Source organism: Bombus impatiens, unplaced genomic scaffold (assembly GCF_000188095.3).
Source record: "Bombus impatiens unplaced genomic scaffold, BIMP_2.2 scf_0091, whole genome shotgun sequence".
NCBI lineage: Eukaryota > Metazoa > Arthropoda > Insecta > Hymenoptera > Apidae > Bombus > Bombus impatiens.
The window spans coordinates 660,833-676,185 of NT_176510.1; the positions used below are offsets into that span (position 1 = coordinate 660,833).

Genomic DNA, 15,353 nt, shown 5'->3' on the forward strand with positions numbered 1-15,353 from the left:
ACTACATTTGATAACATTGTGTAAGGGTGTTAATTGTAGATACGGTAAAGTATGAACAATGGGACATATTAAAGGATGAAAATTACACAGTATGTAATATACATATATTCTATGATCGTTCAAAATTTTCTAATATTTTAAGGCAATTAATGTAGCATAATGTAAATATGAAGTTACAAGCTTCGTGAATGTATACACATTCATATGTCCGTAAAATGTACAGATGTATTTATTCAGAACTACATATTAAATATTTCTTGTGTACTTTGATAGGCTAAAAAGCATTTATTTCGAGACACCCTAATAAAAAAATGATAAGTATCTAGTTATAAAGAGTAATCCGTTATTGCTTATCATTTATTCATTAAAATTGTACATTACATATTATTATTAGCTATAATCCTGTATTACAATTTTTTGTTTCATTAATAAATAATTTACATACTTAGTATTTAAAATAGTTTCTAAATTCATATCATCGAAATAACATTCTCGTTGCAGTTGATATTTCGATTCATGCGTTTCATTATCGCATCCTATCGTACTATCTTTTGTAGAGTAGTTATCATGGCTGTGCTCCTTTCGTTTCATGTAATAGAAACAAAGATTTAGAAACTTTGACTCTTCTCTATAAAAAGGATTATCATCATGGTAGAAAGGATTTTCAATAGTCGTGTTACTATCAAAATACTTAATACTGTGTGTGAACAATTTTACGAAAAATAGATTCATATCGTTATCCGTAGGAAAATTTAATTTTTCGAGCATTACTTCGGATAATAGTCTTTGATATATAAGTTCATCATGCCCTAAAGCATTATATTCAGTATTAATTGTCTGTAGAACATGCGCCCTTAAATTTTCCGCAATAATTTCGCGTATCTCTGTAATTTCATCTTTCAGTAGAATTAAACAGCAATGTAAAATACTTAATTTAGTTTTGCTTGTTAATTCTGCAAATCGATGAACTAAGAATTGCATAAGTTCAACTGCGATTCGTCTCATATGTTCTTCTTCATGAATACTTAATTTGAGTGTATGGGATAGTATTTCGTCTATCATTGCCTCGTTTCGAGAAAAAATTATCAATATGCATTTTAAACTCCATAGATTATAATATCTTACAGTTTCTAATTTTTCAATAAACGAAATTTCTACTATTTTCGTAATATCTAATTCATTTATATCTAATAGCGGCCAATGCTTCAAAGTTCTCAAAATGTAATTTATCATTGCATTTAAAAGTAGTTCATTACATCCGTATTCATTCAGCAATACACGTTTGAGTAAAATTTTCAAAATTGGGATGCTATGTGACACGTGATTTAAGAAAGAAATACTTTGATCGATACAAGGGGAGTACAAAATTTTATGCAAAATATCAATATTAACGTTATTAGTACGGTTTATATAGTCAGCATATAACTTTATAGAAAGGTCTACAAATTGGAAAAATCCTGGTTTTATTTTCTCAGAAGAGAGTAAAAATCTGTTTCCGTTAAAAATAAATATGTCTTCTTTAGATATCTCATCGGAAATAAATTCTTTTAGTTGTAAAAATAGCATTTCAATCATGTAACATATTTGTGAGCTACATTCTCCTTTCGACATATTACTCCAAATTCGTAATATTTTTCGAAATCGCAGGCATTCTGGAGATTTTTCTAATCCACGATCAGCGTATCGCTTAACATTCGAACACACATTTATACTTTCAATTTCAACGGATAATTTTTCTTTGAGAAATTTCATAGTTAACAAATAACCATGGATTAAATTAACACTCTGGCATGAAGAAATATCGCACTTTAATTTCTGAAGCTCGAGTTGAATTTGTAAAAAGTCTGTTAATGCTGCATATGCCTTTGCAGCTAAGAATCTAACATAGAAAATAGGATTTCCAATCAGCATATAAAGTAAGTATTTTACTTTTGATACATATTTTTGCGAGGAATAATCAATTAAGTTGCAAGCACTACATGAAAATTTCGAAAGGAGTATAAGAATATGAACAATATTCGAATGTAAATATAGAGCAGTAGAGAACCTTGTAAAGGTAAATGAAAACCTATGTAATTCTTTCATGGCATAGTCTGCAAGTAGTGGATAATGCGTAACAAAATGATTAATGGAATAACCATTTCCAAAATCTAAGGTATCCCCATAACTTTGGCCTATTAATCTTGGAACTATCGAACCAAATAATTGTAGACTTGCATTTCTGATAGTCCATATTTCTGATTCCAAATATTTGAAACAAGTTAGCGAAATTCTTTCCATATATGGAGTTAACTGTGCGTTTATTTCTTTATCAGCTACTAAAGCCCGTAAAAAATATAAACGTCTTGCCCATGGAGAATCGTGTTGAAATTCTATGCTCTTCAAATTCTCATCAGAAACATTGTCCAACAGGTCTAATAATTTTTGTACTGCAAAATGCAAAAGAGGTCTATCTTGTCGATTATCGCTAACGACAATTCTATGAAACATAATTGATAATCCAGCACCTCTTCTGGTAATGTTTAAAGAATCCATAAAATTATTTTCTAATATACGCAATATATGTGTTTTTGGCAAATTAGAATACTTAGTTTCTTTGCACAAACATCTGAAATAACATAATCGCTAGATATTTAATTTTCCTATTATCCTATCAATATGAATTATACCTCGTTAATTGTCCAATTGCTGTACCCGCTGCTTCCACTACACCTTTGTGTCTACATCTGAGTAATACAGTAATGATAACATTTGCGGAACGTTTAACTGTATCGTCGGAATACATTAATGTACCTATTTCACAAGCTATTTCACAGGAGACCTACATAGAAAATATGCTTTATTATCTTACTTTTGTTTACAAAGAGATATATTTATTAAAATTAAACGATAAAGGTTAAAACTTTTACCTTTAAAGACATCCAAATGCAAGAGATGAGTACCTGATGTGCAGGAGTTAAACTTAAATCATCGAAATTGATGTTGTCTATCTCACTATTTTTAATAGCTTCGTTAATCGCTAATCCCATTTCTGCGAACGACGACGAATATTCTACAAATTCAGTTACAATTTCATCTAAGACAAGATATATTTTAGACTTCAATGAAATTGAATAAAATATACCTGTATTTTTGGATTTTGAAGAAAATATATATAGAAAAAAATCTGTAGCATCTTCCAACAGATACAATATTTTTTCAATAAATTCTGAAGATATATTAGAACTTTCTTGACCATTTTGAAAAGCAATATTTAATAAAGCAGTCATCACGCCATAAAATGGTTTATTTTGAACAATTGCCTTTAGTACATCTTCTTTCATTTGCATTAACTGATTTGTAGCTTCATTAAACAAGAAATCCGAATATTTCAACTGATCATTATAATCCTTATGATCTTGTAAAATATTCAAAGGCAACCATTTTACTAAAATTGACATAAGAGCCGCACCACTTTCAATTTCATAGAATTTAGAAGAATTACAATTTTTCAATGCCGTGTGAAATAATATCTAAATCAATAATGTCCTTTTTTTTTTAATGAAAAACCAACTGTTGAGAAAAAGATGAATAATTTCTTACCTGCTTTTCTACATGAGACAAAATATCTTTATTGAAATAATTAAGAATAATAGAAGCTGCTAATTGCTTGACATCAAGTGCAGAATCTAGTACAAGTCTTAATAAGATAAATAAACTCCTTCTGTTTGTGAATTTCCAGTTTCCAGTTATTATTAAATGTTTTTCCAGCAATGAAATGCACAAAACATTTTCGACATTGGACTTATTTGTGACAAAGCCATTGGTAAATGAAAGTATGGCTCTATACAAATTTAAGCCTAGAATTTTTCTTTGATAACAAGAACCAATTTCAAAACAATCCAAAAAGAATTCATGCAACCAATGTGTAATGTAGTACACATCTTGTATACTGTTTGAATTATTATCACACATTTTTAGAACGTTAGTATAAAATATTTTAAAATATTTGACAATCCCATCTCTCATGTACACTGTTGTACTGTTTGCATTGTGCCATAAAAAATGTTGTACTGTAAAAAACTGATCTCTATTTTCATTGTATAATCTAGTTATTTGATAACAATTTATGGCAAATCCATTCAATCTTATGATTTCTTTATTATGATTTATATAACATTCTATCCTTGCTTGTTGTGGAAGATCAATATGCATTTCACAAGCCAATTTTTGGAGATGTGAACGTAAAAAATGTTCTCTTATATCTGTGATTAAATTCCATAAATAAGGTAAAAGATTTCTGTACTTTTTAACAACTGGTTCAAGCCAATGTTTGTAAAGTAACTGAAGAGCATTATGATTTTCACTGAAATTAAATATCCATATTTTGACACTAGAATTTTCCATTATTTGTAAAAGTTTGGTAGTTTAACTCACTTCTCTGGCGATTCCCAATGGTGAAAGAGGTAGTTCATTATATCTCCAAAGGCTTCTTTCCATTCATTTTCGCTTAATTTTTTTATAATAACAAGATAAACTTTTGTACCAGCAGAACGCAAATAATATTTTGTTAAGCTAGTACATAAAGAAAATAAAAAGTCATAAGATGTAATAATTTTGATTTTGTCCAAAACTTCGCAAATTTCCGCAAGTATATCATATTTTAATTCGTTCTGCCAAGAAATTGTATTGACACAATGCTTAAACAGATACTCCAAATATCCATTATATTTGTTTTCCATTATTTTCAGGTACATGTTAAAAATAAGTGCTGAATTTTGCTTACTAATGTCGTTGATAGCGTTACACCAATTTGAAAAGATAATTGCTTCAAGTTTCTGCTCTACTTCCGAATAAGTATTCCAAAAAGTTGTGTTTATGGTTCGTTGCAACCACATGTATAATATTTTGTATGCAAAATAAGAATGTTTAGTATATCTTATACAATGCTCAAATATAACATCGAAAATGAGAAAACAAATATCATTAGAATATATTTTACTGCAATTTACTTGTAAATACCCATAAGCGCAAATCAGTTTAAATAATCCGGATTCAACAGTATTATACTTTTTATTGAAGATGTATACTTCATTATGTTTAAAGCTCAAAAGATTTGTAAAAGTTTCTTTTAGAAATACTAAATTAGATTGCATTGACAATAAAGCAAAAAATGTATGGGAAGCCAACAAGGTTCTCTCTCTTTTTATTTCTGTATTCGAAGCAAAAGCTCCTATAATGTGTATATAAACTGGTTGCCATTGTTTTAAATGTTCATTATTCCAGGATTCTTTGCATGATGAAGCAAAGCTTATCAGTTTCTAAAAATACAACAACAAAATACTTTACGTTTATGTAAAGTAATCTAATAGACATTAATCGTTTTAAATGAAATTGTACATTAATAGAATCATAAAATACTAACTCTGAAAATAGCAGTGTCTTCTGCACATGTTTGTAACTCTTTGATTACATAATTCAATTCCATATTTTTTGTACACATTTTGTTATTGTAATTTAATAACAGAAGATTCAATTTAATAATTATGTATATTATATATATTTTTGTACCCTAGTCATACGTGTTTGTATTTGTTGTTTGAAAATTAAAAACTGCTTTTGAAGTTTGTGCAGTTGCATCAGATTTGTCTGTTTTGTCTCCATCAAGGCTGCATGTCCTGCAATTAATATGTAATAATAACATTCTTTAAAATTTTGTTTTTTAAACATAAAAAATTAATAGAAAACATAATTAATGCCTGCAAAACCATAAAGAAAGTTTAAAAATTCAAAAAATAATGAATTATTGGTTTAAATGTAAATAAGCATATCATCCAGCAGCCATAAAATTAGCCTCTATGTGTAAAATAATTGAGAAAGCAAATATGATCTGCTTTTAATATAATGGATTAAGGATCATCATACAATATAAGAAGACAATATTGTTACTTGCATTTGTTTTATTATAAGTAATAAAAATAAGAAAACTTAATTTGGAAACAATTTAATAGCTATTAGTTCAAATGTAATAAATTATAAATTACAATTGCTAAATTAGTTTTATATTTTATGTTGCATTTTGTTCTTCAGGAACATACCCCCCTTGTTCTAGCTGCTCTTTGAATTTCAAGTACTCTCGTTTACGATCAAAGTGTTTTACCTAGTAAAAAGTGATAAATATGAAGATTTAATGAAAGAGAGACAGGCATTACATATAGGAAAATTATTTCCTTTACTGTTACTTATTATACTTCATAAGTGAAAAACATAATATTACAATTCTTCAATTATTATAATAAAGTACAAAATTTACCCATAGTGCAGGACAAAACTTTTCATATTGATCTCTAAATTTTTTACATTCTGTTTCTGTTTTGCCATCATCAAGACACTTCCAATATTCATCTCTATGATTCCAACATTTTGCACGATCTTCTTTACTTGGAAAAGACATCCTAAAATAATCCAATTTGTATATCCAATTATATATTACATATTTATGCTTTCCTTTTTTAAATCAATATGCATTCCTTTCCTTTAGCTTTACAAACTTATTAAATAAATTTTTATGTGTTTTTTAGTAAAAAAGAAATTACAATGTTCCAACGCAAAAGAATTAATTTGCACTTACCTATATTATATATTGTAGAACTGAAACCTTTTCGGAATTGAATAAATTTTCACTTAGAAATTCAAAATGTGTTACAAATACTTATTTTTACACAAATTAAAAATAAGAACCTTAAAATAAAACAAAATGATTACATAATCTTATAGCACTATAGTGTAATTTATACACCAAAAATCATAAGAAAAAATTGAACTTTTTTTATTTTTTAATTTAAAAACGACTTTCAAAGATATAACTTAGTGATTTAATTTTTTAATTTATTATATTGAATATAATTTGTGTTATAGGTTACTCAGGACAATAAATTCCATTTTATTAAATAATTTATAAAGTTTTTAATATTATAAAAGTATATATACATAAATAAAACAAGTAAATTGAAATTTGTATTATTTATGTATTTTACCTTCATATAAACGGAGATTACTTTATTTTTATGCTAATAGTGGAAAATAGAAACTAACCTGTCTATTAGTTTCCTTAAGATAAACCATGGAGTACTACACACAAGATTATATAAAATTTTGTTGTATCGAATTTACATTCGCTTTTTAAATTACAGATATATATAATCCTTATTTTTTTAATTTATTGTAAAATAGTATGAATATTCAACACAAATAAAGAGTCCTTGCAAGCATAATTTATTATTCTTAATGTGTACAGTCAAAAAATAGTACTTTATCATTTAAATTAGGATAAAAAATGAATTTTAATCCAATTATTTTACAAATAAAAAAGCACATGGGTATCCACATTTAATATTCCCACATGCACTTACTTACTAAATGGAAATGATATCAGTGTTGCCAATACCCATATATTAATTTGTGATTTTTAGGAATGAGTTTTATTTCTAGCTAAATTCGTATAAAAGTGGTAATACACTATCAATAAAAAATTAGAAATCTATTAACGACATTGATACCGGAATGAATTAAATTGCCACATTTATACTGTTAACATATAGCTCTGCCATTCTTATTTTATTGTGTACACACATACAAATACATGTGTATTAATATTTAATAAGTAACAATTACAAATTTCAGGTTCACAATGCAACATTCAACTTAATATGTGAAGGATGAAGCATTCAACATTATTAATTCAAATATATTATATATCACGTATAGTAGTAAAAACATACCAAATTTCTTTATACAATGCCAAAAACAATTTCCTATTTAAAATACTTCAATAATTAATAGTGTTAATTGCATCATCCTATGTACTTAAAAAGTAGAAGGTAATATTTTCTATGTAAGATAAATTATAACTAGAACTATAACAAAGCATGTGAACAACATTCCACCAACTAGGATAAATCCATCCTGTCTTGCTCTCTGCTCTATTAGTCTCATTGTGGTTTGTGAAAGTCCTAATGTATTCCCAATGTCTATTAATTTCCTATGAGCCCCTTTTAAAGTTATTCTTTGTGATCTCAAACTATCCAAAATACTACTACCACTTTGAAGGAGATCATCCATACCACTAACTGCATTTCTTAAACTATGATTGTGTTGTACATTATGATCTATCATAATATCAACATGATCATTTGTGGTAAATGTCCTAGACAGCAATGCTTCCCTTTCAGCTTCTTCTCTTTGTTTTCTAATCATTTTGTTGCGCCATGAATTTAAAGCAGCTGTGAGATGACGGCTGTCATATTTCAGTTGATCCACGCGCATTTTAGCATTCTGTCTTTGAGATATAGGGCCTTTACGGCATAATACATCTAATTTCTCGCAATTACTGAAATGTAAGAGTATGAAATTGTATATTATTATTTCATAATATTTTTATTAAATACATGTATACATGCAAGCAAAATAAATGTATCTATGAATTCTACATAGATCTATGACTTCTTTATATAATTACCTACATAAAAAATAAAAGTTTTTTTTTTAATAACTACCTGTTGATGAGGTTTATTTTTGATTCTATGTTGTTTTCTATTTCTTTTACATCCAGGTTAGGCGTTTTTTTCTCAAGCTGTGAGAAAAGATGTTGTGTTTCTTGGACCAGTTTGTTTGTTTGATGATATAGAGTTTCCATACTTAATAATAAATAGTTCCATTCGTACTTCGACAACTCGTGTCGGCCGTGTGCGAAAGTTATGACGTGTACGTATAAATACTACTGTCACTATCAGATCATCAAATGGGATATCTGTAACAGTGGTTAACAAAATCTATCAGAGAATAACTTCCAATAACTTTTAGATAGAATAAAGATAATAGATCAAACTTCAAAAAGCAAATAAATGAAGAGGGCCAAATATGAGACAGCCAAAGAGAAAACTCAAAGTGTTAAGATACATTGCACATATAAATAAAGGAGCGGATCCTGGAAACCATGCTAATACTATACAAATCATTGATAAAATCGGTAATAGAATACGGAATTAACATATACTTTCCAACAGGAAACCATTAAGCAAAAAACAGAAAAAATATAAAATGCAGAATAGCCATGCGCTATAATATAACAACGCCAGTTAACGTGATGAATGCAGAAGCAGGTATCATGGACATAGAAAATAGAATCGAATTAGTAACAAGAAAGTACATCATTAAGAAAAAAGCAGACTCCATAGAATAGAGATATAAAGATAGAGTGCGTGAGTGAGCTGAAAAAAAATATATGAATAGAAAGAGAATGCTGCATAGAAGCCCCTTATATCCTTGTCTAAAAAGCATGCATATTGGTACTTCGTACGTCCTACAGTAAATATGGAAATGTAAAACCTGTCAACGAGTGGCGTCAATGAGCGTGCCTGATTAGACAAGCACAGACAGGCCCTCTATGCAACATTCTCTTTCTATTCCCATATCACATCTACCTACACGGTAACATATGACTCGCGCACTTTATCTTTATTCTATGGCAGATTCATACAGCGCGACACTAGGGAGAATAAAAGACATAGTAGATATCACCATTATAGACACCAACACAAGAAATGATTATACAATAAAAACCTTTAAAAAATAAATCTGCTCATGGTGATTTTTTTATTTATTAAGTCATGAAATAACTATAAAATTTTCTTTTTTTTAATCAAAAATAAAACAATTTTTGTCTGCTTGAATGAAACGGAAAGTACTGACATCTTTAGGTTTAAATCGTATATAAGACATTTTTGTAAGTCAATGAAATTTATGTTGGTAAATATAATTAAAAGATTAATGAATCTATTGGATGTGTAATTTTTATTGCATAATAAAGTTTACACAACTTTTTTAAATTTATAGTGAGTTACTTATGACCATGATATATATTGGTTGAGAGTGATAACCAAATTGTGTTTGTCGCATGTAATACCTTCTAAAAGGAAATCTATCGTTCTTACAAATGGATATCGGTGAATTATTATCGTACAAAGTAAGTTTGTAAAACCGTATTATTTATGATACGAAAATTTGTATTATCTAAAATTTTGATGCTAACCTAAGTACACACAGTACATACAAGTTATTTTTATTTGCTATTCTGTGTTCATTTCGTATAGCCACCAAATACACCAAAACGACCAGTAGCAGGAGAAGAAGACGATGAAGATGAGTGGGAAAATGCTAAGAAACCTAAAAGAGTAATTAAAACTCCATATCATGCACGTCAAAGGCAACAGAGAGAAATCGAAGTGACTCCAGTTAGAAGCAGTGAACCTCCTACACCTATCAGAGCTGCTTTACCTTCACCAGCAAATGATGTTGTTGAACCACAGCTGACAGAGAAAGAAAAGCAAGATATATTAAAATACGTAGAAACTGAGGCTCCAGAAATAGAAGCATTAGATGAAGCAACACTAAAGAGAATGGTTCTTCTATTTGAAAAAAGGGCTCTTAGGAACCAAGAAATGAGAGTAAAATTCCCTGATCAACCAGAAAAGTATATCATTTTCTAACATTATGCATGAAAGATCAAGCTTAAAATATAAGATTGAAATTATATTTTAAAATTTAATAGATTTATGGAATCAGAAGTAGAACTGCATGAAACTCTCCAAGAACTTCATGTTGTTGCAACAAACCCAGATCTATATCCTTTAATGGTGGAATTAGGTGCTGTACCTTCACTGCTTGAATTATTATCTCATGAGAATACGGATATAGCAGTTGGTGTAGTGGACCTTTTGCAAGAATTAACAGATGTAGATATTTTACATGAAAGCCAAGAAGGTGCTGATACATTGATTGATGCTTTATTAGAACAACAAGTTTGTGCTCTTCTTGTACAAAACTTAGAGAGACTGGATGAATCAGTAAAGGAAGAAAGTGATGGAGTTTATAATACTTTAGGTAATAATTATTGTAAGTTGGTGAGTACCGTACTTTGAAATTAAAGTAAATATTACGGTACATTTTTTTCAGCTATTTTTGAGAATCTCTTAGAGTTTAGGCCAGAACTGTGTGGAGATGCAGGGAAACAAGGATTAATGCAATGGCTCCTAAGGAGAATCAAAGCAAAAACACCATTTGATGCTAATAAGCTTTATGCTAGTGAACTTTTATCTATTCTTTTGCAAAACACACCAGAGAATAGGTTACTTCTTGGTGAACTTGATGGAATTGATGTGTTATTACAACAATTAGCGGTAATATTATTTGTATTTTCCCTTTTTCTATATATTTTTTGTATTTCTTTCTTTATATTTTACTTATTTTTATACTTTTCATACATTTTTATGTGCTTTTAAAATAATTTCTATTAATTTTAGTATTACAAAAGACATGATCCTCAAACAGCTGAGGAGCAAGAAATGATGGAAAATTTATTCAATGTATTATGTTCAAGTTTAATGGCAACTGTAAACAGAGATAGGTTTTTAAGGGGAGAAGGACTGCAACTTATGAATTTAATGTTGCGAGAAAAAAAAATGTCTAGGAATGGTTCTCTTAAAGTAAGTAGCAGGTTAAAATTTATATTTAATTTGTTTCTTAATATCGATAAACAACAATGTTATATTCTAGGTATTAGATCACGCAATGAATGGCCCAGATGGAAAAGATAATTGTAGTAAATTTGTTGATATTCTCGGATTGAGAACAATATTTCCTTTATTCATGAAAACACCAACAAAAAATCGGAAGAGAATGCTTACAGCGGAAGAACACGAAGGTAACTAAACCATGAGAGATTTTTCTTAATTACGTTTGTCTGCGATATTTTCACGAATAATTATTGTTGTAGAACATGTAGTATCAATTATAGCAAGTATGCTGAGGAATTGCAAAGGTCAACAACGTCAAAGATTGTTGAGTAAATTTACGGAAAATGATTACGAGAAAGTGGATCGATTGATGGAGCTCCATTTCAAATATCTTGAAAAAGTGGAGGAAGTTGAAAAAAATACAAAGGTTAGTAAAAAGATATAAATTTTGAAGATATTTTATTTGATAATATATTTAATGATATAGGAAGATGAAGATGAAGAAGAATCGTACCTGAGAAGATTAGATGGTGGATTGTTTATTTTACAATTAGTAGATTATGTATTATTAGAGGCGTGTACCGGTTGTCCACCGGCAGTTAAGCAACGAGTAACACGAATTTTAGCTCAAAGAAGAGCATCTTTAAAAACTATAAGGCATATCATGCGAGGTATATTTTTTATTATAATATTTTAGTATTATTTTATTTGCTTTTAATTTAATTATTTTGTTTAGAATACGCGGGAAATCTTGGCGATGCTGGAGATTCGGAATGGAGAGAAGCAGAGCAACAACATATATTGCAATTAATCGATAAATTTTGATGTATACTTTTTAATGAAAGAGTTAAAAACTTTAAGCTTTTTGCCTTTTTGTAAATTTTTTCCAGAAGTAGCAATCCTATGGATATCTATCACATGTATAAAATATATCATTAGAAATATTCATTTTTATATGCAAAGATTAAAAGAAGCGTTTGTAAAAAATTAAATGAGTGTCATATATTTTATCGCAGTTTGTGTACAAGTAAGTTGTGAAGTAAGCACTAAATCAAATTATACGACGATTAATCGATTTATTGTTTTAATTCATATCAACATGATTGATAATGCTATGTTGTACGATAGCGCGTAAAGCCTTGTACTCAAAATTTATAATTGATTTTAGTTCTCCGAAGAATTTTTTCACCCACTGATGAAATATTTCGTAACGATATCATAGATGCACGTTAATAAAATGGGTGAAAATAAAGCAGTGATCACAAGTCGTTATTGTTTGTATCATGTCAGTTTTGAGCAAGATAATCCCAAGTTTAATCGATGTTGTCCATCCATACGAATCGGAAGATACCGTTTATAACTTTCAAAATTACTACGGCGAAATTCTATTATCGGGCTGTTTGTGGAGGAGCTGTTATCGTAGAAAAAAATTTGGTTTTTACGAAAAATTCATTGTTGACAGTGGCTGTGTGAAATACTTTCATCGATTCAACGATCGTGACAACGTATTTCATTGTCAGAAATACTTTTCCTATTTCGAGTTCATCATTTGTCAAGTAAGTACAAGATTCTATTTAAATTTCTCAAAATTAAAAATGACGGGTCAATAACCCGGTGTATACAATACGAACATCACAACTACGAATGATACGTGTATCTACCACGTAATTGTGCTTCGTACTTGACACTCTGTGGCAAATCTATATTTATGGTAAAATTTAACATTTATTTCGTGAAATTTATAATTAAATGTAATAAAAAAAGAATGCGCGCGTTTTCTCTCAGACTCACCGTAACCATGGTAACCCACGTGGACGCATGCGCTTACAATTGGTATGCTTAATCGTAGTACCGTGTCTTCTCAGTTCTATATCAGTTATAGTCGTACATGCACTTATTAAGACTGAAAAGAGATGTTTAATTAATTGAATTTAACGTTTACTATCAATCACGTGTTCAGAATCTACAGTGTTCACACATGGTATTCTAGCTGTCTGTTTCGAATGTGCTGCCAAATAGATATGTGTTATGATATGTATAAGTGGGGAAGAGGGGGTCAACGTTCGGTGAACGATCGATCGCGATTGGTTTAGCCGCCCAGCTCTCTACCAATCGGAGCGCGTGCTGCGCCCTAACATGAAAGTCTGCTGCACGAGACAGGCCAGTTTGCTGTTGCAAGCTTCAGAGGTGCGGTTGTTGGTTGTGTAAGCCGGTTCGCGGTGTTTTCGCTGTTTTTAATTTTCACGTTTTACAATTCACCGCATAAAGTTGAAGACACTTGTCGCAGATATGCCGAGGAAAAACGATATCCGTGCGTGATGCGAGTGGTAAATTTTGTGCACCCATTTGTGTTGCAATTACGACCGACTGAATTTGAAGAAAACTGTTACGAGAAAGTGTCAATTCCTCTGAAGAAACAACCACGGTATGTCACCTGTCAATTTCATCCCTTGTTTTACGATTAATTCGTGCATGTTATTGATTGGTATCGTGCTCTGGATCGGAGCGTGCGTACGTGCGTGTACCAGCATATTTACGAACACGTATTGTGATTCAGAAATTCAAAATTATTTTATGAATGGTTTTTCAATATTTATATGACACTCGATGTTTAGAAAATATTGCAACACACCATTCATTATAGCATAAGTATGTACAGTTTACTTCATCTTTATATTTTCTTGTTGACCGTATACGTATATGCGTATCCTTTTACCTAGCATACATATCCAAAAAAAAGTTCATAGAAATTAGCATTAACGACTAGTGCCATTTATAAAATCGTCGCATATTTATAATTAGCTATCATCCGGTATATTATAAATTAAGCTTCGATATTATGAGATTTTACGACGCAATCAACCAGACAGTCGATTGAACCATGTTAATATTCCATCGAACAACATTATCATACACTCATCTCTGGTGCTAACTTGTTCCTCACATCGCATTCCTAAAATAAACGCTTTTTACGGTGTCGTTAAAATTCGTAGTATGTAGTTTCTGTAGCACGGTTGAAAACGAAGTTTTCGTTTCGCTCGCCATAAAGAAGGGAAGGAAAAAGAAGAATAGAAGAAAACGATATCGAATGACGGTGATCACGCGGATAATTTTATAATTCCATCTGTGTATTTGACACCGTGGATTAGCATTCCGGCGAGTTGTTAAACTGTGTTCTAAAATTAGATCGTTTCAGATTTATCTGTGAAGCTTATTTGCGCGATTCTAATCGTTGCAGTCTGGATTGTCTGTAATTCGGCCGATAGTCGCGCGTGAGGCTCGCGCATGTAATGAACATTGGATAATTTTCGTTCGTAGGGCTTCTTCGTTCTCTCGTAACGTAACTCCAGTTGAGCGGTGTCTTCTTGCTACTCAAAACCAATTTCGCGATTGCGTACCTGACGCGATTGTTTGTCGGTGACGTAACATTGCTTCTTCCGATTTGTTGTTACGTGCACGTGCCGCGGAGCAATGTTCGTCACGTGATCGCTGGAGCTACTGCTTAGTGCTTATTCAATAGCTCCGTGTAAATCTCTGAATTATTCAAGGTCATTTCCCCCATTATAAGTTTGGAGAAAAGATTTATCATTATTTTAGGTCATTAAAAAATTTTAATCGATTCCTACATCTTTATTAATGATAGTACCTAATCGACTAGATGTGTTTAAAATTAAAATTTTGTGTTTAAACTATTCTCTAACTTAACTGAATGTTTTAACCTAACTTAATTGAGATTTAACACAAAACTCTAATCCAAATTTGGGAAATTTGGTAATCTAATTGAAACTTTAATTTAACTTA

At 30.1% G+C, this 15,353-nt stretch overlaps 3 protein-coding genes across 6 annotated transcripts; 1 reads left to right on the top strand and 2 right to left on the bottom strand.

The window, feature by feature from the left end:
- Positions 1-321: 321 nt before the first annotated feature.
- On the bottom strand, positions 322-7,413 carry LOC100744839. Of its 2 annotated transcripts, XM_012394530.3 has the most exons (8): positions 7,075-7,412; positions 5,405-5,657; positions 4,417-5,300; positions 3,583-4,345; positions 3,125-3,512; positions 2,910-3,052; positions 2,670-2,821; positions 322-2,608 (listed from the first exon to the last, which is right to left on the bottom strand). In XM_012394530.3, exons 2-8 carry the CDS (start codon positions 5,480-5,482, stop codon positions 391-393), a joined length of 4,626 nt encoding a protein of 1,541 aa, XP_012249953.1. In that variant the 5' UTR covers positions 5,483-5,657; positions 7,075-7,412; the 3' UTR covers positions 322-390. The 2 variants fall into 2 exon arrangements, with proteins under 2 accessions (XP_012249953.1, XP_024228461.1); XM_024372693.2 differs by having other exon boundaries at positions 2,910-3,512; positions 7,075-7,413.
- Positions 7,414-7,560: 147 nt separating this feature from the next.
- Positions 7,561-9,729, bottom strand: LOC100745081 (Golgi SNAP receptor complex member 2). 3 transcript variants are annotated; one of them, XM_012394533.3, is made up of 3 exons: positions 9,601-9,729; positions 8,535-8,788; positions 7,561-8,368 (listed from the first exon to the last, which is right to left on the bottom strand). In XM_012394533.3, exons 2-3 carry the CDS (start codon positions 8,672-8,674, stop codon positions 7,870-7,872), a joined length of 639 nt encoding a protein of 212 aa, XP_012249956.1. In that variant the 5' UTR covers positions 8,675-8,788; positions 9,601-9,729; the 3' UTR covers positions 7,561-7,869. The 3 variants fall into 3 exon arrangements, with proteins under 3 accessions (XP_012249956.1, XP_033174283.1, XP_003486016.1); XM_033318392.1 differs by lacking the exon at positions 9,601-9,729 and adding an exon at positions 9,338-9,447; XM_003485968.4 differs by lacking the exon at positions 9,601-9,729 and adding an exon at positions 8,943-9,303.
- Positions 9,697-12,544, top strand: LOC100744959 (beta-catenin-like protein 1). Its single transcript, XM_012394532.3, has 10 exons — positions 9,697-9,786; positions 9,874-10,003; positions 10,131-10,510; positions 10,589-10,920; positions 10,993-11,216; positions 11,340-11,522; positions 11,593-11,740; positions 11,813-11,979; positions 12,040-12,223; positions 12,289-12,544. Exons 2-10 carry the CDS (start codon positions 9,974-9,976, stop codon positions 12,375-12,377), a joined length of 1,737 nt encoding a protein of 578 aa, XP_012249955.1. The 5' UTR covers positions 9,697-9,786; positions 9,874-9,973; the 3' UTR covers positions 12,378-12,544.
- Positions 12,545-15,353: the final 2,809 nt, after the last annotated feature.